The sequence below is a fragment of the Phalaenopsis equestris genome, unplaced genomic scaffold (assembly GCF_001263595.1).
Source record: "Phalaenopsis equestris unplaced genomic scaffold, ASM126359v1 Scaffold000123, whole genome shotgun sequence".
Lineage (NCBI taxonomy): Eukaryota > Viridiplantae > Streptophyta > Magnoliopsida > Asparagales > Orchidaceae > Phalaenopsis > Phalaenopsis equestris.
The window spans coordinates 804,921-830,424 of record NW_018164565.1 but is presented as its reverse complement, the minus strand read 5'-3'; the positions used below and the strand labels follow the sequence as shown (position 1 = coordinate 830,424).

Genomic DNA, 25,504 nt, shown 5'->3' with positions numbered 1-25,504 from the left:
CATCACAGTTGATGTTGAAAGAATGTTGAACAACCGCCAAAAAGATGTTGGCGAGTAGGACACGCAACCACATTGAGGTAAAAATATATTATTAAAACAAGAAAATTTTGGTAGCGCCTATTAAATTATTTTCATGCTAGTAACATATTATTAAAAATGCACTCTTTCAAGAAACTCACATTGATAGTTCTAGCATATTTGCACACACACTTACCCACAAGTTTTATAAGCATTTTTTATCATGTTTCATATTGGGCAGACATTGAACAAGCCCTTTGTCATTCCTCATGTCATTTTTTATTTTATAAACATTCGTGATGTACTCATAAATTGTAGGCAGCATAGCTTCAACTTGTGTTGCAACAATAATTTTGATAAATGATTGTTCTGGAATTCCAAACAGTCGATGTAGGGAAGAATAAGCAGGTGGACTTGATGTTCTCAATCTGTGCTTGCATCGCATCATAAACACCACTGAAAAATCTATCAATAATCATACCAGTAAGAAGAATTACCCACTGATGTCTCACAACATTGTTATCATTAATTTTTGTACTGGTGGTAGAGTTACATCTAATCTCAATGCAAGTGGGTCTGTCAAGGGGTCGTGATGACCCATTATCCGTAATATATCCAATAAGTCCGTGTCAAACCAAATGGAGGTGAACCAGTACGGACTATTACCTTTTTATGAGCTAACATTGAATTGAAGTAACTAAAGTTCATAACTGTCCTTAGAGCATTAATATAATATGTGCAAATATGGTTTATATTAATGTTGTTAGGTTTTAATGGTTCATATTAAATTTTGTATGATTTTTATAAAGATGAAATAACTCAAACATCGCCAAAATATTTATGCATATTGAGATCAAAGGTTAATGACAATCCACTTGAAATTGATTCACCACATGTAAATGTTCTTTGTTTGGTTAAGCGATTCTAAAAGCCTATTCGACACGTGTTAATGAATTTATTGTACACAACAAACCAATTCCAAGATCATAAGCTCTTACATATGATGTGAGTGGATATTTCTCTACTGCTTCATAGTTTAATGCAACAATAGAGTGGAGGGAGAATCCTCTTAACTTGTTCTTCAAACGCATTGTTGACACTTCATAAGCTTTTGCCCAAGCCACATCTTTTACTTGCATGTCAACATGATTTTGTATCACGAATGTCACAAATAAATTGATCAGCTTCACTAAAGGTGCCCAGTATAATATCTTGAATCTCAAGCGAGTTATCATCAAAACTAGCATATCATTCTGATTGATGTCATCCTTCCAAATATTTCATTTCTCGGTTGCAACTTGTTAACATCTACTATAAATCTCACTTATTGAATGTGCGTTGAAAGCATCCGCTCACGTATCTTAACATATGTTAGTTGAGTTGTTCCTCAATATCTTGCAGTCAACTGATTATGCACTTATACTCTATTAATCATGTTAGGCGTTAGTGACATTTCATGAGCAGTAGGAATTATCAACTTTTGTTTATTCTGACGACATTCAACAGTTGATTTTCGTTCAAGATGTTCAACTTGATTATTGATTGTGAGTTTAACTAAATGAGATAATAATTTATCTGTATTGTATCTACCATGTATGTTCTCTAATCAAGACAACATTTGTATTTATTCTTCTACTATGAACTTCAAATTTGTCACAAGTTGTCATATTATTTTTTCATGTGAAAACTAATTTCTCGAGCTGCTAGAAATACAAATAGCATAAGTAATTAGTGTGACATAAAATATAAAATATTTTCATAATTGTATATTATCTTTTACAATGAAAATAATATTTAAGTTCTAAAAATCAAATTTTCATCATTTTATAATAAAATTCAAATGTAACGAAATATATAAGAAAATCATTTTTAATATATTAGGAAATCGAAAAGAAATTACATAAACCTTAAAATAAAAAGAGGTAAATCATAAAATTTCTCACTTGTAGTGGGAAAACTCAAAATCTTTTAAATGGTGCAACTAATTTGGTAATATAAGAAAATGTTTTAATAACTTTTTTAAAATTGTTTCAAATTAGTTCTTACTTATCTTTTTTAAATTAATATTTTTTTAGTGCTATTTTTTTTAATAATAAAATAAATCGAGCGAAAAAGTATTTCAAAATTATGAATCTTTTAATAATATAATGTAAACCAAAATTATATATATAAAAATGAGAAGACGAGAAAAAATCAAGGGACTAAAGATTACATGCGGTTTTGTGATAGTATTGTGTGCAATAACACCACAATATCACAATATATCACCTTACATCGCTTGTATTCTTTTTTCCCTCGATCTATCATCATTTTCTCGTTTTTATATATATCTAATTTTGGTTAACATTATATTATTTAAGAGATTCATATTTTTGAAATTTTTTTTGGCTCGATTTATTTTATTATTGAAAAAATTATAGTTAAAAATATTAATTTAAAAAAGATCAGCAATAACGAACTTGATCATTTACTATAATTCTAAAAAATGTTATAAAGACATTTTCTTACATTACCAAATTAGTCACCCCACTTTAAAAGATTTTTGACTTCTCAACTAAAAGTGAGAAAGTTTATGAATTACATCTTTTTTTTGCAAAAGAGTTATGTAATTTATTTTTTCATTTTCCTAATATATCAAAAATAATTTTCTTATATATTTTGTTGTGTTTGAATTTTATTATAGAATGATTAAAATTTTATTTTTAAAACATAAATATTATTCTCATTCTAACAGAAAGTATACAATTATACAAATATTTTATATTTTATGTCAGACTAATTATTTATAATATTTGTATTTCCAGCAGCTCTAGAAATTTGTTATCACATAAAAAACAAACACAAATATTGCCTAAATTAGAAAACTTACAAGGTGGATACTATACAGATAAACTATTATCTCATTTAGTTACACTCACAATCAAAGATCAAGTTGAATACCTTGAAAAAAAATCAAACCTTAAATATCGCCGCAATAAATAAAAAATTATAATCACTACTGCTATTGGAATTTCACTGGTGCCTAACATGAATGATAGAGTGCAAGTGCATAATCAGTTGACTGCACGATACTGGAGAGCTACTCAAGTAAAATATGTTAATATTCATGGACTGATACTTTCAATGCACATTCAACAACAAGTGAGATTTATAGTAGATGCTATCAAGTTGCAACAGGGAAATGAAATCTTCAAAGGATGACATCAATCGAAATGGTATATTGATTTTGACGATAACTCGCTTGAGATTCAAGATATTACAATGGGCGTCTTTGATGAAGCTTGTCAATTTAACTGTGACATTCGTGACATTGGCATACTAAACAATGTTAACATGCAAGTAGAAGATAGGCTTGAGCTAAAGCTTATGAAGTGTCAAGAGAGCGTTTCAAGAACAAGAAGATTCTACCTCCACTCTATTGTTGCATTAAACTATGAAACCGTAGAGAAATATCCACTCGCCGCATATGTAAGAGCATATGGTCTTGGAATTGGTTTGTTGCTTGCAACAAATTCATTAACACGTGTCGAATGAACTTTTATAATTGCTCACAAATCACACTTTCATGTCGTGAATCAATTTCAAGTTAACTACCATCAACCTTTTATCTCAATCTGCACAGATATTTTGGCGATATTTGGGTTATTTCATCTTTCTAAAAGCCACACATTAAAGACTAACAACATTAATATGAATCGCATTTACACATCCACAATAATGCTCTAAGGATAGATATAAACTATATTTACATCAATTCAATATTAGGTCATAAAGAGGCAATAGTCGGTACTGGTCCACATCCATTTGGTATGACACAAACCTACTGGATAGCGCAGGTAATGGGTCATCACGGCCTTTCAACAACCTCACTTGTATTGAGATTATATGTAACTCCACCACCAGTATAAAAACTAATGATAACAAATGCAGCGAGACATTAGTGGGCAACTCTTCCCGTTGGTCTGACTGTTGATAAATTTTTCATTAGTGGATATGATATGATGCAGACACATATAGAGCACATTAAAACAAATCCACCAGCTTATTCTTCCCTACATCGACTGCATGAAATTCCAGAATAACCATTCATCAAAATTAATGTTGTAGCATATGTTGAAGCTATGTTGCCTACAATTTATAAGTACATCATGAATGCCCATAAAATCAACAATGACAGGAGAAATGACATATGACTTGCTCAATTTCTATGCAATATAGAGCATGATAAATATTGCTTACGAAACATGTGAGTAAGTGCATGGGCAAATATGCTAGAACTATCAACGTGAGTTACTTGAATGAGTGCATTTTAAATAATAGATTATTTGCATGAAAATCATTTAATAGGAGCTACCAAAGTTTTTTCATTTTAATAATATATTTTTATCTCAATGTGGTTTTGCGCTCTGCTGGCCAACATCTCTTTGACGGTTGTTCAACATTCTTTCAACATCACCTGTGATGGGCGAGCCTGCGATGGGCGAGCTTAAACACCACTGTAAGTATTATTTTGTTTGATTTGGAAGCATGATTAAATGCCCTGCAAAAAAAAAATGATTTTAGCTACATTCTCTTGCAACAATTCAGTGATGATCCTGTTTTCAACTTCGATCTCGACCTCAACCTCAATCTCCTTCGTGAATCTTGGGTTCCTGAAGTTGATCAGCCACCTAATGTCTTCCATTCTTATGTATCCTCCACTACGGTTTCACCTATGAGTGTAAATGAAGTGGCGGTTATTAAGGAGGATGATGATTATTTCCAAAATAAATAGAGAAGGTATGCTTGATTCAAACTTGTTCAATTGTTTATTCAAACCTTAATGCTTGCATTGCATTTTGATTTTCAGCTTATATTTTGTTAAAAAAGAAAAAAAAAAGAAACATTTGTATTGGAATCATATATTCAAAAATTTGTTGCAATTTAGCCAAGTTCAAAATTTTTAATTTATCTTTATGCTTCAAATACTGCAAAATCTTAAACCCCATATTTGTAAATCCTGCTGGATTTATGGGATTTAGAGAAGCAACGCGTGAAAGAGGGTAGGAGGAAATTGATGAACAAAGGTAAGAGGTAATTTAATTTCATGATTTGCTCTAGCTTTAATCTAAAAATCCAACAAATCTTAGATCATATTTTAACTCAGTGTTTACCTTTATTTTTTTTTTTTTTTTTTGCAGGAGTGTGCATTGTAATCAAATTATTATTTTTGTCATAATTTTATTTGTGTTGTAAGTGATGACTTTGTGGCTCCAGTCCATGCTATTATGTTATTTCCTTAGTTGAGTTGGAAGATAACTATCTTTTGTCTATGTCAAATAAATTCAAAATTTGTAATTTTATTTCCTTGAATAGAAATTTGGCTTTGTTCTATCGCATGACGTTTGATATTTTATAGTGATAAAATATCCATTTTCTATTAGAATAAAATAATAAGTCCACTTTCTCTTATAGTTTATCGGAGATGTCAACATTTTTCTTTTATAATAGATTATTTTATGTTTTGTAGTTGAAGAGTTGTATATTTCAAGGAAATAATTACCCAACTTTTGTATCTACTATATGTGATCTGTGTTTTAATTCAAATTTTTGAAGCATCTCTAAATTTTTGTTTCGAGATCTAAGCGATATGTTTTGTTTTTGGTATTGGATCATCTGATTCATGTTATTTGGTATGGTTTAAGAATTTTCCTAGTTTGGAAAAGAAAATTGCTAACTTAACTATAAGATAGAATGTTTTCTAATGTGGCAAGTTATTGTACCTATTTAGGTTATACTGTTCGTATATTTTATTGCTCATATTTTTGGCTTCAAGTTACTTTTTTTAAGTATTTTGATGGCCTTATTCAAATATTGTAAATCAGGGAGATTTCATGCCGACTGTAACTTTTTTGCTAGTTATGGATATCATTCTCTCATCTAAGATTGGGGATTTGCAGGAATATTTTTATTGTCTTTGTTTTTGTACTAAGCTATGAATGCTTCTCTTATGCAGTAAAGATTGTGTTATGATTTTTTTAGAGTGATCATTAAAAGTTAGCAGCATTTACATACATACCACCCAATTCATATGTATTTGCTTATCTTAAACTTAAAAATTGTTTTTTTTTATATATTTATACCATCTGAAATCTTTCATTATTACATAAAAAATATTATCATTTTAACTTTTAACTTTTAAAATGTGAAACACATCTTTTCATTTATATGTAAGGTGGCATATATGTAAAATTCAAAGTTTAGATGCTAGATATGCACACACATAAGAATTGAGTGCTATGCATGTAAATCTTAAGTCACATAGTGATATATTTATGTTCTTGAACGTTTGAAGTTTTCTGGATACTTTAAGGGAAACTGATAAATTTTGTGTTAAAGGAGGCAGTTTATGTGTTTGTTTGTTTGAAGTTGATGATACTTTGAAAAAAAAGATAACTCGTCATAATTGTATTAGAAGAGGCTACCGTCTTTCCATTATGTGATTTGTAAGGCCGAACCAAGCTCACTAGCCGAAGAACCTGACCCACCAGGTGAAGTGGCCAAACCAGGCTAGCTAACCAAAGTGGCCAAACTAGGCCCACTGACAAAAGTGGCCAAACCAGACAAAGTAGATGTTGACCTCAGTTTTGTGAGGACCTCATTCTTTCTCTATAGAAGCATAGGATTTAGCCTTAGGGTTTCCTAGTGATCTTCATAGATGACTAAAGATGGAGCTCACTCATACGGGACTTCTAACCGATCCTACACTCACTTAGGGTTTTATGAAGTTAAGCCCAAAATCTCATCCCTTGGTTGAGATGATTGAGGGACTAGCTCAATGGAAGCCCAAGTTGACTTCCTATAGGTGGAAGATGCCTTAGGTTACCTATGGAGCTCAAAACTCTAGGAATTCCCTTAATGACCAATTGAATGTCCTTGGGATTCTCATTATCCTCGAAAAAGCCTATCAGGCAGGGGGCTAGGCCTAGACCAATGAGGGGTTCTTACCAAATTATCCTAAAAGACCCTAGAAATCCCATGACACTGAAATTCAAATAGGGATGGGTGATTCAACAAAGTCAACACTTGGTTTCACCTAAAGCTTTCTCAACACCAATTAACCCTAAAATTGACATGAACCCCAAACACACCAACTCAGCCCTAAAAAAATTGAAATCACAAAGAGTCACCAAAATTCAATTGGGCCCATATCAACCCGAGTCAATTATGAAACAATTATGCTCATCAAAATAAAGCCTGACTTGATTCAAGGTGATTAAGACCTAAAACCACTTGGATATCAAATTTGCATTAGGAAGGCAACGTTCATAATTAACCTAATTATTTAATTAGACTAATTATAAGGGTCATTAAACCTAATCTTTTAGGCTAAACTTAAAGACATTTAGGCTAAGCTTAACCACAAAAGTTCAAGCCATCATGAGAGGCCTTAGCCCAAACCCCTAAGGCCCGTGACTTGAGCCTGCACTACTTGACCCTAATGACCCACCATGACACATGGATGACACAAAAGAATAAAATAAACTAATTTGACCCAATCCAGACACTAGAAAACAAAGCATGCATCTTTAACCAAGGGGGACTACTACATGGCGCCTAGGTCCAACCCACTCAAATCACTCCATGGGTGGGTTAAGCCAAACCATTTATGAGCCCCGCCATCACACCAAAAGCTTCTCCAATCCCCTCGCACCTTAAACTTGCCATCCTTTTCCCCATTGGAGCCTCCATACTAAGAAACTTCAAAAATGGAGAAAAACACCTTTACCTTTGCCCAACTCATTCTCATTCCACTGCACATTCTCTGAGGAGCCGCCAGACTCTCCCATGCACACCAGAGCTTCCACATGGCCCCTCACAACTATTTAAGGAGAGTAACCGAGAGCTCCACACAGACACACAACTCCCAAGCTAGCCGCTAAGCTCATTGCTCTCCACATTAAAAACACTTCCACAAAACCTGAGCGGCTCATCCCCATCATCCTCAGGCCATCTCCACCACCACACAACCCTAATTTTACCATTGAAATCCAGGGTATTTTTCGGCCTTGACATCAACTTCATCAAAACCCCAAACTAACTCTCCCATTAGCTTCACAAGGTTCCAAAGCCTTACCTCCCATCAAAATCCAAGTTTCTCGCGCTCTCTAACCTATTTCAACACAAGCTCGAGCTACCATTTGGTTTAACTCATAGCTAAGGCTGATTTCATAGCAAATTAAAGCAAGGAGACGCTTCGTGACATCAAGGCGAACGTCTTTGTCAAGCCTAATTGAGGCATCACCTCTTGGGATAAAGTAATGCTCCGAATTTCTTAAAATGACTCTCGGTTTGGTCTTTTATGAAAAAAATGAACAATGCATGTCCACTTAACCGTATAGATAGGCTTGTCCCACTTTGATGTAGCTATAAGATCAAACCCCATGTGATTTGGTTGATAGTAGAGCGAGATCTTACGATTAGCTTGCAAACGGTTCTTGGTCTTCTGTCTCGCGGGAACGATGAATGGGTGATGTCTGTTTTTGCGTATTCAAAACGGACGGCGAAGATCAACCCGATTAACGAAACTGCAAAGGGGGAGCGCACGCGATCGCGGGCCACATCAGCACCTGCATGTAAAGCGAGACAGATCGCACGGTGCCGCGTGGGATTTCGACATGTATGAAGCTGATGCGGTGCTGATTGATTTAAATAAGAAATTTTAGTTTTTTGAATTATTTAAATCCAGAAAATACTATACAACTTAAAAAATTCATAACTTTGCAAAGAAAAATCATAAAAATAAAATAAAAATATCAATGAACTCAATAAAAAGAGGAGAAAATAAAAAAATATAAAAATTAACTTATACTTAATTTTTAATTAATTAAAAGCCTTCGAAGGTATTTTAATTATAAAAAAATAAAAAAAAACATAAAAATATGAAATTTTCATGGATTATTTCCTTTGCTATTAGAGAAGTCCCCTAATTTTTCCAAAGTCAAAGGACCACTTTAACATCAAAATGCTTAATTTCTTACCAAAGTTATACTTATTTTGAAAAAAATAATTATAAAACAAATACAAATCAGAAAAACATAAATCAAAATGAAAAGTAAAAAGAAAATTTTGGCCAGCAATCCTAAGCATTAAAATGGCTACCTTCACCTCTAAAAATTTTAAAATGAAATCAGAATGCTAGGGGTAATTATGAAAAATTGAAAAATTTGCATTTTAGCCCAAGTTGTCTCATAAACCTAAGTTAAACATGAAAATTAACTTAGAAAACCTTAGGATCACTTCCTAATGAAGACATTAAGAGGTTAACCTCATTATTATGAAATCTCTTTAATGGACCAAATTTAAAATCGCCCTAGGTTTAACCCAGAGCAAGCCTAACCTAATAGAATTTAAACTTAAGTTCAATCTTGGTCTTACCCCACTTAGACCTAGCTCAACCTAAGTGACTTTAAGCTCAACTTAGGTCTAGCCTTAATCTATACCTAACTCAAACTAAATTCAAATCTGAACTTAACTTAGGTCTAACCCAACCTAGAATTAGTCCAATTCAAACTTTAACTCTAACTAGAGTTAGGTCTGATCCAACCTAGACCTGATTTAATCTAACTCAAATTTTAAGCATATTTTAGGTCTAACCTAACTTATACCTAACAAAGTTAAGACTTGATTTAGGTCTATCCTAACATGGACATAACTTAACCAAACCTTAGATTCAGCCTACGTCTAATCCAATTTAGGTCAAATCCAACCTAAATCCAACCTAACGTGGAATCCAAATCAACTTAACCAAACTTGGGTCAACCTGACCTAACTCGGGATAACCCAAATCAACTTTAACAAGCCTGGGATAACCTGACCTAACTCAATTTAACTCAAATCAACTTTAAACCAAGTTTGGGTCAACCCGACCTAATTTGGGTTAACCCAAACCCAGTTAGGGTCAATTTGACCTAACTCGGGTTAACTTAAATCAACTTAAAAAGAACTCGGGTCAACTCGACCTAACTCGAGTTAACCTAAATCAACTTAAACCAATCTCGAGTCAACCCGACCTAACTCGGGCTAACCCAAATCAACTTAAAATGAACCTAGGTCAGCGCGACCAAACTCGAGTTAACCCAACTAACTTAAACAAACTCAGGTCAAGCCAACCTAACTTAGGTTAACCACAATCAACTTAAACCAATCCCGAGTCAACCCGACCTAACTCGGGCAAATCCAAATCAACTTAAAATGAATCCGGGTCAATCAACTTAACTCGGGTTAATCCAAATCAACTTAAAATGAACTCGGGTCAACCTGATCTAACTCGAGTAAACCCAAATCAACTTAAACCAATCTAAGGTCAACCCGATCTAACTCATTCTAAACCAAATCAACTTAAAATGATCCCTGGTCAACCAAATCTAACTCAGGTTAACCCAAATCAACTTAAACAAACTCATATCAACCCGACCTAACTCTGGTTAATCTAAAACAAACTCGAGTCAACCCGACCGAATTCGGGTGAACCTAAATCAACTTAAAACAAACCCAGGTCAACCCGATCTAACTCGGGTTAATCTTAAACAACTTATTACAAATGTTTAATGTGTTCTTGTAGAATGTATTTTGAATTGGTGTTTATCATTGTTAAAGGAAAAGAAATGGTGGGTATTTTATTTTATGTTAAGTGACACCAAATAAGATCTCATGATTCTATCACCCCAACATCACTATTAATTTTATATTTTCTTACTCTAAACGAGCTATTAAACTCATTTAAACCGAAGAATTCTTGTTAGCAACCGCGAGTTACCTCATCCAAACGATCCTCGTAAATCCAAAAATGATGATTTATTATGTTGTTATTATGGTTTAAATGAAACTTAAAACATTATTTTGTAGTTATATTAATGTTTATTATGAAAATTTGAAAAGTGAGGAAGTTAACTAGTAAATGTTGAATACAAGGTCCAACCCTAAACATATATTCTACATTTGCTATCATAGGATGCTATATAAACATTCCAGAAAAGCAGTAAAAAGTAACATTAGTACTAACAATACATGTATGAACAAATATGTACAGTAAAGTGCAGTAAAAGAGAGAAGGTCAGTACGTATTTGTTGTTTCTGATGATGTTTCAAAACAAATTTATATATATATATAAGAAAAGGGGTTAGATAAACATTTGCAATTTACATATGAAATACTTAAGCATGCATATTTTTATAAAAGTTGTGACAAGCATATAGAAAATCAAAATTGAGTATAAGAATTTAAATTGGGGATGTGCTTAGTTATAGACTTTTCATTTATCACGATCCCACGGGCAAACAAAGTATCGAAGTCTATAAACCAATATCGAATAGTAGCTGCCAGCAAAACACTTCTTGAAGTTGGGCAACTACTAATCCCTAACAGCTGATTGATGAGTGAATAGGTAAGGGTCCTCAACCACATGTGTCGTATATATGTAATGTTTTTGTATGTGTGATGTTTCTATAATTTTTTTTTTTTCAAATTTTCAGTGACTGATGTTATAAAAATGTAGTTCACAAGTCTTTTAGAGCTAAGGTCAAAGCCACCAACAACCTACAGGAGTGAAAAGGGTATCTTACTAATCAAATATTGGTTTGAAATTTTCAACTATATAAAAATGAATATACTTTTATACATCATCGCCCATATCCCTAATATTTTCAATTTATAAGTCTTTTTGACACTCCATATGCATATCCAAATGATTTGCATATGTTATCTAACTATGAATGTTTTCACAATTAATAAGAAAATCAGAGAAAATCAGGGAAAACTTATATATGTGCATTTTTATATATATATCTTGAGGCAACAGTTATATACCTCCATTGGAAATATGAAACAAATCAACTATTACATGGAACCCAAGCATGGCATACCACCCTTTCTATAAGCTTTGTATAAATCATGTATAAAGTAATTGGAGATTAGCATATTCGATAATGATTTAAGGAACCCGAAGTCTCGCATGTATAATATTACCAAGATAAAGTATGTAAGCATATAAAAAAAATCAGAATATGTGCAATCGTAAAACACTTATTTAAATACATGTCGTATAAACAAAAAAGAACTCTATAACATATCTTTGAAATGAATAACTATAACTTTCCTTATTTTTGTCTTGCAACAACACAAATTGCACAGTTATCCTCTTATATATATATATATATATATATATTAGAAAGAAAGGAATACATTAAATCATTTATCCTTGATAAGAATAGAATCAAAGCATAGCATAATGCCTTTCAATCGATTGTTGTATCCATCCTATATATGTCCCGATCAAAAAGAATTGAATGTAATAAAACTGTAAATAACAATTATCTAACAGCATAAAAGACAAGCCAAAAGTTCACCAGCTAACAACCAAAGAAATGTAGTTATAATCCTTGAAGGTTAAAGTGAGCATAAGAATAAGGAATTCCTTACCATTAAATCACGAATGGAAAACAAAGTTTGGCTAAAATAAATGTGCTTCACAGAAGGAGAGGAGGGTGAAGAGACTTACTCTTCAAATTAGATGATTGAAAAGAGAAGGATAACCTTGCTGCATACGAGGAAACGAGCCAGAAGTTTCGGCTAGGTGAGGAAGACCGAGCAAAAGAAATTCGGGAGAGATGTTCGGGATCGTCCCCGCAAGAGTGTGTTGAGAAGAGTGTGTTGAGAGGGGTATTTGTAGCCGGGGAAGGGGAAGATTAATTACAGAGGAAGCTACCGGCGGTGAGGGGAATACGCCACGGAGGGCAAGAAACCAACCAAGATTTGAGAGTAGGAAGGTATCCTGATGCATTTGGGCGGGAAAAAAAATCTTAATGGAGGAGTGCTCGGCGGTGAGGGGAAAGCCGCGGTGAAAAGCCGGTGAGGGGAACACCGCGGTGAACAGCCGCCGGCTAGGACACAAGAGGAAGGAGGTGCCCAGATTCGAGAGAGGAGGAAGAGGTTATCGAAGGTTTCGGGCGCAGGTATTCGGGAGCGTGAGTATTGGCTGTGACGGAGGAGCATTCGTACGGTGCGGTGTTCTAAAATTTTTGAAGGTACTGATCTGATCTGACACGTAAGCAAATTTTGCGTTAATTTTTCGTGTAGTAGTATGTGTGAGTTTTATTTTATTCAAATTATTTAAAATTTATTATTTTATTCAAATTTATCAATTTGCGCATAATTTGACCTTAACACGTAACAAGGTGGGTATCCAAGCTCCTAGGTAAAATCGACTTCCAAGATGCATTAGTGCAGTCCATTTTGTCATCTAAGATTACACGGGCAAGTTCACCAGCGGTCGAATCAATTCAAATCCAATTTGCGCAACACGACAAATGAAATTATTTTGGTCCGATCGGAGCGGTTTAACGAATCAATTGCTGACCGGTTCTCGCCTAAGCGATAACCAAAGTCAAGCAGATTGTTCTCGACAACAAGTCAAAGGTCGCATGTCATGAGGTCACCTTATGGCTTTCAAATCCCTACGGGAACTAAACTTGATTTTCAATATGTCAACTTTAATCGACTCAATCAAATGCTGAGGATTTGAAACCGTACATATGAAACTATAAGGAGCTTCTAAATAATGTTGGTCTCAGTCTAGTCCTCTAGGAGAGTCAAATAGGAAATCCTAAGGCTAGATTTTAGGCTCTGAGGAGAGAAGAAAGAAAGACCTCAAAATGAGGTCAACAGTGTCGAATTAATTTTTACAATCGCTCAACCAAACAAAACACATTTTGATGCTGTCAATCAATTTTAACTGGACTACCATCAACCTTTGATCTCAATCTTCACAAATATTTTGACAATATTTGGGTTATTTCATCATTATAAAAACCACACATTCAAGTCTAACAACGTTAATATGAATCACATTTGTACATCCTACATTCATGTTCTAAGGATAGATGTGAACTCTATTTACATCAATTCAATATTAGTTCATAAAGAGATAACAGTCTGTACTTGTCTACATCCATTTGGTTTGACACAGATCTATTGAATAGCATACGTTATGGGTCATCACCACTTCTTAACGGGCCCACTTGCTTTGAGCTTAGATGTAACTCCACCACCAATAGAAAAACTAATGATAACAGACGCTACAAGGCATTAGTGGGCAACGCTTCCTGCTGGTATCATTGTTCATAGATTTTTCAATGGTGGTTATGATGTGATGCAGAAACAGATTGAGCACATCAAAGCAAATCCACCAGCTTATTCTTCCATACATCAATTATATGGAATTTCAGAATAGTCATTTATCCATATTGATGTTGCAACACAAGTTGAGGCTATATTGCCTATAATTTATGGGTACATCATGACTATCCACAAAATCAAAAATAGCAAGAGGAATGACTTAGGGCTTGCTCAATGTCTACACGATATAAAGCATGATAAAAAGTGCTTATCAAACTTGTTTGTAAGAGCGTTGACAAATATGCTAGCACTATCGATGAGAGTTACCTGATAGAGTGCATTTTTAATAATAGATTATTAGCATGAAAATAATTTAATAAGATAAACCAAAATTTTTTTGTTTTAAAAATGTGCTTTTACTCAACGTGGTTTGGTGTCCTGCTTGCCAAAGTCTCTTTAGGGATTTTTCAACATTCCTTCAACATCACCTGTGATCATCGAGCTTGAACATGACTCTAAGTAATAGTTTGGTTGATTTGGAAGGATGATTTAATGTTATACAACAAAAAGATAACAACTTTAGCTACATTCTCATGCAACAATTTAGTGGTGATCCTATTTTCAACTTCGATCTCGACCTCGACCTCAATCTCAATCTCCTTCGTGAATATGGGGTTCTTGAATCTGATCTGCCACCTAATGTCTTCAATTCTTCTGAATCTTCCTCTACCATTTCACATATGAGTATTAATGAGGTGTTGGTTGTTAAGGAGGATGAAGATTATTTCCGCAAAAAATAAAGAAAGTATGCTTGATTCAAAATTGTTTGGTTGTTTATTGAAGCCTTAATACTTGCATTTCATTTTGTTTTTAAGTTTCTATTTTGTAAGAAAAAAAATAAAGAAACTTTTGCATTGGAGCCTTATTAAAAAAATTTATTGTAGTTTAGCCAAGTTTATAATTTTTCTTGTTTATCTTTATGCCTCAAATCATCTAACAAATGACGAATAGAGACAATGCTATGATCTCTAGGAAGGGGAAGAAGATGCACATAAATCCCGCAAAATCTCAAATCCTGTTGGAATTATGGGATTTAGACAAGCAGTACACGGAAGAGGATAGGAGGAAATGGATGAACAAAGGTATGGGATTGTTGAATATCATGATTTGCTTAGGATTTAGTCAAAATGTTACAAATCTTAGATCCTGTTTTTAACTCAATTTTTATCTTTTTGTTTCCTTTTGCAGGAGTGTGCATTGTAATCAAATTATTATTTTTATCATATTTTTGTTTGGCGTCGTAAGGAATGACTTTGTGGCTTCAATATCAGATATTATGTTATTTTTTCATTTGAGTTGGAAGGTAATTCTCTTTTGACTCCATCAAATAAATTCAAAAGTTGTAATTTCTTTTACTTGAATAGAAATTTAGCTTCGCTTTGTCGCATGGCGTTTTATATTTATAGCGATAAAATATCCATTTTCTATTAGAATAAAAGAATAACTCCACTTTCTCTATCCAAGATGTGAATATTTTTCTTTTGAAAAAGATGATTTTATGCTTTCTAGTTGAAGAGTTGTAGGTTTTAAGGAAATAATTACCCAACTTTTGTACCTACTATATGTGATCTGTGTTTTAATTAAAATTCTTGTAGCATCTCTAAATTTTTGTTTCGAGATCTAAGTGATATGCTTTATTGTGTAGGAGAAGTATGGTCGTTATTAAAGTGTGGATTTATGATGGCTAAATTGGAATAGTGAAAATCCTAGTCATGTGTTGGCAAGTTGTGAATATAAACATGATATTGATGGAATCATATAAAAAGTATATTTCTTTTTTATATATAGCCTGTTTCAATTCATGTACTTAACTTATTTACTTATATGTTTATTTTATTTTGGTAAGCTTAAATGTTTTGGAGTAAATTGTTTACCTTATGCTTATAAGTTTAAAGCGTTATCATATAACATAGCTTACTTCACATTACATAACTTGTATTTTTTCATCACTTATCTTTTGAGTAGTTTTAGTGAATAAATTATGTAATTATATGTTTGATTGCCATAAATCACTCACTTAGGCTAATCATTTTCTAGCTCTATTATTAAATTTATGGTGTCTATTAAAAGATTTGATTAATTGATATTATGCATAATTTAATAGCTTTGAGTGATACACAAATTAATATTGTGATTATAATTTGAATACTCCATTTATTTAATGTAAATAAGTACTCCTCTTATAAACAAGTTGCATAATTAGATTCGTGATTTATTGTTAATTTGTCCGATAAGTTATCTAGCTTTCATTTTATGTTAAATCACTATTTTTAATTATCTTACATATTTTATAAACTTTATTATATAACTAGCTTCCATTGGTGCATTAAGCATAAGGGATCTGAATTGGTGAATTTAAAAAATAAGTTCATGAAATTTAAGTCACACCAAGATGGGGCTGAAAATTTTAATTATATATATATGATTCTAGAGGATCAATTGATTGTGTTATAAAATGGAGGCATTAATAAATATTTGGTTTTTTGGAAAATTTTCTTACCTTTTTAGGACTTGTAATTGATTTAGGACAAATAGTAACGCTTGAGCCGATGCTTGTATTATTTATATGTGAATCATTTGAAGATGATCTGGAGTGCTGATGCAAAGCATCTTAACCATCATCATCATCATCATCATCACATCATAATAAATTGTAATATTTGATGCCTATAACAATATAGTTTTACATTTGATGCTTTATTTATTTGCATTTTGTTGCACGACTTTTTTTCATCAAGTCATTATGTTATGAGATATTTTGGGTAATTTGTGTCACTTTAAATATTTTAGCTTGCAAACTGGCCAACCTATATGCCTTGATCGGCCCCTTCAATTTCCTCCTATCTCGCAATTATTTTAAGGGGATTTACACACATGACACTCTAAAATTAGGATTTACATATTCAAAACTTAGGCTTCTATATTTGCATCATCTATAATTTTATTAAATCCATTGACGAATCTCGTTGGAGGTGACATGTATCTACCGTGACTCTAGAGGCAACAAGATGGTGAGGTCAGTGTTTTCTTGGCAAGCACAGAGATAGTGAGATGGGCAGGTTCTCATGGCAATGCCAACTTCTGAGGTAACAATTTGGCAAGCTTGGCGGTAAGGTTGACGGTGAGTTTATAAGCTTTTTTTGAGCGTTCTAGACAATATCTAACATGCTTCTTATTCTATTAAAGGACAATGATTAATTCTGGTTGAATAAAACAATTTTTTTTAGTTTTCTCTCATTGTTGTATGTTTTCACCCCAACAAGATTTCTTCAATTTGTGAGTTCACAGCTCTTAGGAAAGAACTTCCAACAAAAAAAAAAGGAAGGTTGTCACCATAAATGATACACATGTTAAGTTTATCATAAATTAGATATTTTATAAGCTCATCATATTTTCATTTTCTTGATGTCAGGCAACTTATTTGTTTAACATACCTAGAATTGAAACCTTCTCAAAAAGGACAAGGACATCAAAATATAAACAATTGCAGGTCCAAAGCACAATGCAATGATTAAATCTCATAATAGTAACTTGTTTTATTACAAACCTATCATTGTGATTACGAGAAATAAGTGGCAAAAGCACCCTTTAAGTTGATCCAAGTATAACTTATTCAATCAGCTCAAGAAAGGAACACGCAAGCATAAATCATTCTTCACAGAGCTGTAAAACAGCAATAAAGGCACCATCATTCAACATTCCAAGAGGAAAGCGGAGGGGTCTCAGAGTTTTTCCAGGTCGCCATTCCGGTGCCATATCTATCACCCTTCACAGCATCGTCAGAAGCATATGATTCAAGTTCAGCTATTTCTTCAGTCGTAAGCTTCACAGAAAGTGCCCCAACATTCTGATTGAAGTTTTCGATCTTCGTAGTGCCGGGAATGGGGACTACATCGCTTCCCTGGTGATGCACCCAAGCGAGTGCAAGTTGTGAGGGCGTACAACCCTTTCTGGATGCAATTTCATTAACTCTCTCAAATATTTCAGCATTTTTGTCTAAATTCTCAGGTTGAAACCTTGGCAACATCTGCAATTTGTTAATTTTAGAAATACTCAGATGTAAGTTAGTTGTGTTATAGTCATCACCATTAAAAAGTGCACTCCAAGAAGCAAATGGATATTTAAATCTTTGTAAGCTGGATAAGAACCAAGACATGCAAAATAGCTTGCCAGTTTTTCTGCGGGAAATGTAATTATTCTATATTGGAAAAGTAGCACATCAGCCACTTATAATTATTATTTAAACTTTAAAGCATACTATCAGATTAAAGAAAAAAAAGATGAAGCACAAATATATGCACCTTGCGGACGTCTTCGCTGGATAGCTCATCAACTAACTTCGGCCCATAAGAGAAGAAGCCCCTCCCAAGTGGGCTGTATGCAACAATGCCTATTCCAAGTTCCCTGTTAAGTAGATAAAAGAGGGAAATTGCTTACGGGCAAAAATTTCATCAACCCCCTCCTCCATTCTGACAATGCCAAATGGATATAAAACAAACCTGCAGGTAGGAATGATATCAACCTCAACATCCCGTGACCACAAAGACCACTCTAGCTGCACTGCAGAAATTGGATGAACAGCATGTGCCCTCCTAATTGTTGAAGCAGAAGCCTCAGACAATCCTATATATTTTATCTTCCCTTCCTCAACTAGTTTCTTAAGTTCTCCCACCTGAAGATTAAACGGTGAAATTCGTAACTAGGATTTATCCCGAATTATAAATTTCAGCATTGTGATAATACTAAATAAACATATCAAAGAAAAGTGCAACTTTTTATACGTTAGCTTATGCATCATTATCATCATTAATCTTATCACAATTTTTTAATGTCGGCATGTGAGTATATGTATGTCATCAACATCATCATCATTGGCTTATAGAAGCTAATATACATGTACTTAAGGGCCCAATTGCAATTCACAAAAATTATAAACATATAGTAAACAATTTTTGTACCTTCAAAGTAATTAGAAGCATGAATTTCGATGCATATTGTATTAAAAATTTTACAGAGTCAAACTAAGATACCTCAAACTTCAATTTCAACAATTTTCTCGTCAAACATAACATCTCTATAATACAAACCCAAAAACAATAACATTAATTCAATCAAAGGATAAAGAAATTTGGATCAAGCACTTGAAGAAGGATTGGAAATGAAAACTTTGAAGTATTAATTAAAAGGTCAAATGATATTCAAATTTGATATATTTAAAATTAAATGGAGCGCCTCGAAAAGAAAAATTCACAGAACCTAAGATTGCATAATGTTGAGCTCATCAATATACTTAAATACTAAAAGAATTATTTATAATTATTTATGATTATTTATGATAAAAAAATTAACATTGACCATCCCATTGAGTATTTTGGGATTTTGGCTAAATTTACCAATAAGTCTTTTTTTTCCCAAAACAACATAAATATGACCCCATTTTCAATACGAAAGAGGTAGCTAATTTCATACACTATAGAATAGCTTTAAGTCAACCACCAATGCTCATCATCAACCATCGCCAGTGATTGTTGTAGCCAAACTACTATTTTACGATTGTTGCAACCTAACTACTGACACATGACTGTTTTTGCTTAATTGTTATAACTCAGTTAAAACTCTATAATCTCATCTTCTCCAATTCAAGAAAATAGTGGTGGATAATTTTAATTGAAATAGGCCCCGTGGTTGTCCATGTTTTCTATGTAAAATTTATGGTTTCTCATCCTTCAACACATCTCATCTCTGTATGTGTTAAATCTACATACTAAGTTAAGACATATAAATTTTACTTTAGTGTCACGAAATTTCTAGAACAAAATATACTAGTCACGCATTTAAAAGCTTACTCAGCATATATGGTATTATTCATCAATTGAGTTGTCCCTACACATCGCAACAAAATGGAATCGCTGAACAGAAACATCGCCATATTTTGGGGACAACTCATGCTCTAATATTAGGCTTCCATGTTCCTCCGTCGCTTTGGCTCGAAATGGTGCATACAACAATTTATTTGATCAACAAACTATCATCAAAAGATACTAGAAATCTATCACCCTATCAGATTCTCAATGGTACCTCACCGCAATATAACCTTCTTAAATCCTTTAGCTACCAATGCTTTCTCTGAATCCCATCTATTCATCGAAATAAACTACAATCCAAATCCCTTCCCTATGTTTTTCTTGGCTATCCATCCCATACCAAAGGTTACAAGTGTCTCGACCCAACCATTGGTAATAAGGTCATAGCTCGCTATGTTACTTTCAACAAATCGGTCTTCCCCTACATGGCCAAGTGTCTGCCTGAAAGCCCCTCTCCTACCTCACACATCTGATCACCTCTACTCATTCCAACCTCAACTATGTACTCTGCCTCTCCTAATATTCCCTAAGTCACTACTTCTAGTGCATCTCAACGAACCTCACCCCGCTCCCTACCTTTGACCGAAAACACCTTCCCAGTTAAATCTACACTTTACATAGTTTCCAACAGCCCTCTCCCACCCATTAGACCTCCATCAAAATATTCTATGATGACTATTTCTCAAACTGCTTCACTTCACAAGAAGTTTCTCCTTGATCTAATCCATTAGACATCTCCTCAGAATCAACCAAGCAATTCTAAATAGGCGGTTTAGCATGTTCAGTGGCAGAATGCAATGAAGAATTTATTGACTTGCAAGCCAAAAACACATGGAAGCTTCTTTGTTCCCCCCCCCCCCCCTATAGATCAACGAATACTTGGAAGTAAGTGGAAATACAAAATTAAATGCAATATTGATGGTTCTACTGCTCGCTACAAGGCTCGTCTAGTGGCTTTGAGATATCAGCAAGAATTCGGGCTTAACCATACAAATACATTTAGTCTTGTAGCCAAAATATGCACTTTACGGCTGTTGATTATGGTTGCTCTTCAACATAATATAAAGTCTTCCAAACGGATGTTTCTAACGTATTCTTACACAATCGCCTTCAAGAAATGATTTATATGCATCAACCGACAGGCTACAAGGATCCTACCCACATGATTCATGTCTGTCTTCTACAAAAGTCTATCTATGGCCTTAAGCAGGCTCAAAGGCTGTGGAATGCTACATTCACTACTCAATTAATTTTGATTTATCCTCAGTGTGGCTGACCCATCTCTCTACATTTACAAGAACAAGTCTCACCTACCTACCTTCTACTCAACGTAGATGATATTCTTCTCACCGGTACCGATTGTGACCTCATGCAGAAACTTCAACATGAATTACAACTCCCAAATCTATTTACTATGATAATCAGTCACATATTGCAATGACAAAATGACGCTGAGTACCGTGCTATACCTTCAGCAGTGACAGATGTTATATGGCTCAGAAAACTTCACAAAGACTTTCAAATTCAGTTCCATTCACACCATAATTTACTATGATAATCAGTCACCTATTGTAATTGCTCAGAATCCTATTTTCATTGCTCAAACGAAGCATACAAAGATCAACTACAATTTCATCAGAAATCACATCCAATCTAATGAAATTACACTTCAATATCTGTCTTCGGACGAGCAACTGGCAGATATACTTACCAAGCCATTTTCATCTCTAAGGTTATGCACGCTCAGGGACAAAGTAACAATATCACCACCAAATAGGGGGGTGTTTCCAATATCCATTCTTTAGAGATTACTTTATCCTTGTAGTTATAAAAGCTATTAAATGCTGCAATTTTTATCAAATTATGAGAACCGATGATTAATCAATTACATCACCTAAGCAAATATTAGTTGCTTAAAAACTACAACCGAAAACACTCTAAACCCAAACATGACGGTCATGTACCACAATATCAAACTGTGTAGATCATATCTACAAAATACCTCCGATTTTGAAAAATCCCATCACAATCATTCATTTAGATAGATGGAATTGGTGGCTGCTTATGGTGCAATTAGCATGATAATTGGGTAGGATTAGAACCCCCTAAATTTGAGGAAAGATTATCAGGTCAACTTAGCTAAGAAAATTGTGACTTAGTCAAAATTTTAATTAATACTGTACCAGTACAACATTAACAAATAAAGAATATTGACTCTGGGTAAGAAAACAATTTAATCTAAACCAAAACAGAAATATTTTGAAACTGTTGTGTGGCAGAAGAAACGTACCGTAACTTCAATGGGCACACGCGTGTCAATCCGATGCTGGTAATACAGATCGATGCAGTCAACCCCAAGTCTCTTCAGGCTCGCCTCGCATGCCGACCTGACATAAGAAGGTTCCCCTGAAATTTCCCTCCTCCCGTCATCGTAGAATCTGACTCCGAACTTGGTGGCGAGCTCAACTTTCTCCCTAAGCCCTTCTCGCAGAGCCTACATCGAAGAAAAATCATGCAAATCAAATTGCAAAGCTCTCACCTAAAACCCTAACTAATAAAACAGGTTTATAAATAGTAACTAGAGGTATAAGATCAAGACCTTCCCGAGAAGGATCTCGTTGGTGTGGGGTCCATAGAGGTCGGAAGTGTCAAGGAAAGTGACGCCGGAATGAACGGCGTGGTGGATGAGATCGATCATGTCCTTCTCGGGCTTGGAAGGGCCATAGAAGGCAGACATACCCATGCACCCCAGTCCCTGGAGCGAGACCTCGAGCCCTTGAGACCCGAGCTTGACTCGAGGAACGTGAGACAAAACTCTCGCGGAGTCCGCCATGGCTTCCCTCTTCTCCGATTGTTTCTTTCCTCCTGCTTACTTGCTTTGAACGGGAGGAGCGGTAGGAAAGCTGCTAGTATCTGAGGTTGATCAGTAAAGAATTCGCCTTCGGAACAGTACTTTGAATTTTAAATTTTAGGTATAATTACATATGTGCCACTCGAAATATTCTTATTTACAAAACTAGTAGTTTTATCATTATTCTTCTATTTTTAAAATTCTCGCCAAGTAACATAATAAAAAATGAATTTAACAGCCACATAATAAGATAAGTTTGAACAAAATTTAAGCCTTTCATTTCTTTTGAGAAAATCTGAATTTTAACGGTTATATTAACTTTTGATTATATGACCTATTCAATTTTTCCTTTTTCAGGTAGCTTTACGTTTGGGATTGTGAGCATAAAAATTCATGCTTTGATGAATTTTACAACAAGATTTTTTTTTTTATGAGATAATCATATATATATATATCACATGAAATATTGATATTTACAAATTAATCGTCCAGGTGGTTTTTTTTTAAGCCACTGAATCGATTAAATTATTGAAACTTTGATAAGAATGAAAAAATATGGGTTGGGGTTTTAACATGACCGTTGTTATTTGAGAGAAAATTTGAAAAATGGTTGAAAGAAAGTTGATTTGTAAATAACAAGTTTTAGGTGGCATGTAGTTGCCCTTTTTTTTACGTTTATCTTTTGCAATAAATTGTGATGTTATTTGTTTGAACATTTAAAGATTAAATACATTGCTTATGCTAATCCCTAAAGAGTGTTAATATACATTAAATTACATGTTCGAAACTTGTTAGAATCTCTTTGGTCTCCAAATTATGATTAAATAATAATTCAATAATTTTTAAATACAATCTTGGGACAGTATTTATACCCTAATTATGTATCTTCAAACTATCTTCAACCATGACTCGACTAGTCTTCCAATAGCCTTTAAATCTTGTTTGAGTCATTATTAAATTATCTTTGAACGTTCATAGACGATTCAATCATGGTACAAGCTATTTAATCATGGTTCATATTTAGAAGATGGTTTAAATATTTTTCAATTCTGACCCGACAAGATTTAAAGTTGGTTCAGTTACTGTTTAATTACGATTTGATCATTATTTGATTATCATTCGAGAATGATTTTTAGATGTTTGATCAGAGTATAATCATTATTTAAATATTATTAAATATTTTTGAATGATTATTCAATCATAGATTGATTATTATTTATTATGGTTAATTGTTGTTTTATCATGGCTTGAGTATTATTCAAAGATGTTTCATTTTGTTTTGTTCATTCAAGCTATTTTGTTATATATAAAGAATACTCTAATCATATTAGAAATGATGCATTATAGTACGAGGGCCACATATTAAGCTGAGGTGTGAAAAATTTGCCCTGATCATTAGGCTATAGTTTGAAAAATTTTCATATGAGGTTTCAAAAGATGGGTAAATAAAACATTGTTCTTGGACGCCTAAGCGACTGGGCCTCTAGCTCTGGGCACCCAAGGTTGCTGCTTAAACTTTCATGAATGGTGCCTAAGCATCGATTTAGCTTAGTTCAGCCCAGTTCAACCTGTTTTGTGTCTGTTTCATCTCCTTTGTTCCACATGTTACCTAATCATCGTTACACTGCATATATAACCACAAATATCATGAAAAGAAGTATAAACATGACACAAATAATATAAAATAATATATAAATATCATATATATTTGAAAGACATCAACCAATTTGGAAACTCCTCGCCCATCTTGGAAACCCATCACTTCATCCATTTAACATGAAGAACCGTGTATATGGAATTTGGCACTGCAAGAAAGCAACCGAATGCTCCTCCAGGTATGAGTGACTTGACACCCATCTGGGAAATCTAATGCTCCTTTGAGCGTGAGCGACCCAATACCCATAAAAAATCTCAATGCTTGCCTTTTATCCCCTTACAACAATAGAGACAGAACGAGTAAGAATTAGATGCTCCAAATCACAAACCTAATGCTCGGAACTGACATATGGAATTTTGAATAGTTTCATGCCCACAAGGTGTTTCATATGTTTTAACTTAGTTGTGCATCTAGTCTTCTTCTGATAGTCCTATATTACAACTCATTTTAACATTCCAATTGGTTAATTTGAATGTAAATAAAAATTGAAAGGTTAAAATAATAGCTTCTACATCTATAAGTTAAAAATCCTAACGTGGGTTAACTTAGAATTTTAAGAAAACAACTTTAATTTGGCACAAAGGATTTTCCTCTTCAAGCACCTAGGTGTTAGTCTAGGTGCCAGGTTGCTTGGACTAAACACTGGATTTCCAGACGCTCTATCTTTTGCATGTTATGGAATCACTAGATGGGGCGCCTAAGTGCCTGACACGACGCTAGGTTTCTATGTGCTCGATTTTCCTAGTCAAATGGGGATCTTCACTAGTGCCTAGGCACATCTTGGGGAGTTTGAACTCTTTTAGCCAATTTGCTTAAAATGCTCCCTATACTCCAATTCTTTTTGTATGCAACATAAAACATTACAAATATCCTATAAAAGAATAAAAATATATTGTACA

At 33.8% G+C, this 25,504-nt stretch overlaps 1 protein-coding gene across 1 annotated transcript; it reads right to left on the bottom strand.

Annotated features, from left to right (window-relative positions):
* Positions 1-17,717: 17,717 nt before the first annotated feature.
* LOC110021153 (probable aldo-keto reductase 2) lies at positions 17,718-23,009 on the bottom strand. The gene is made up of 5 exons (XM_020719532.1): positions 22,697-23,009; positions 22,388-22,591; positions 18,733-18,905; positions 18,535-18,637; positions 17,718-18,260 (listed from the first exon to the last, which is right to left on the bottom strand). Exons 1-5 carry the CDS (start codon positions 22,928-22,930, stop codon positions 17,922-17,924), a joined length of 1,053 nt encoding a protein of 350 aa, XP_020575191.1. The 5' UTR covers positions 22,931-23,009; the 3' UTR covers positions 17,718-17,921.
* Between the last annotated feature and the right edge of the window lie 2,495 nt (positions 23,010-25,504).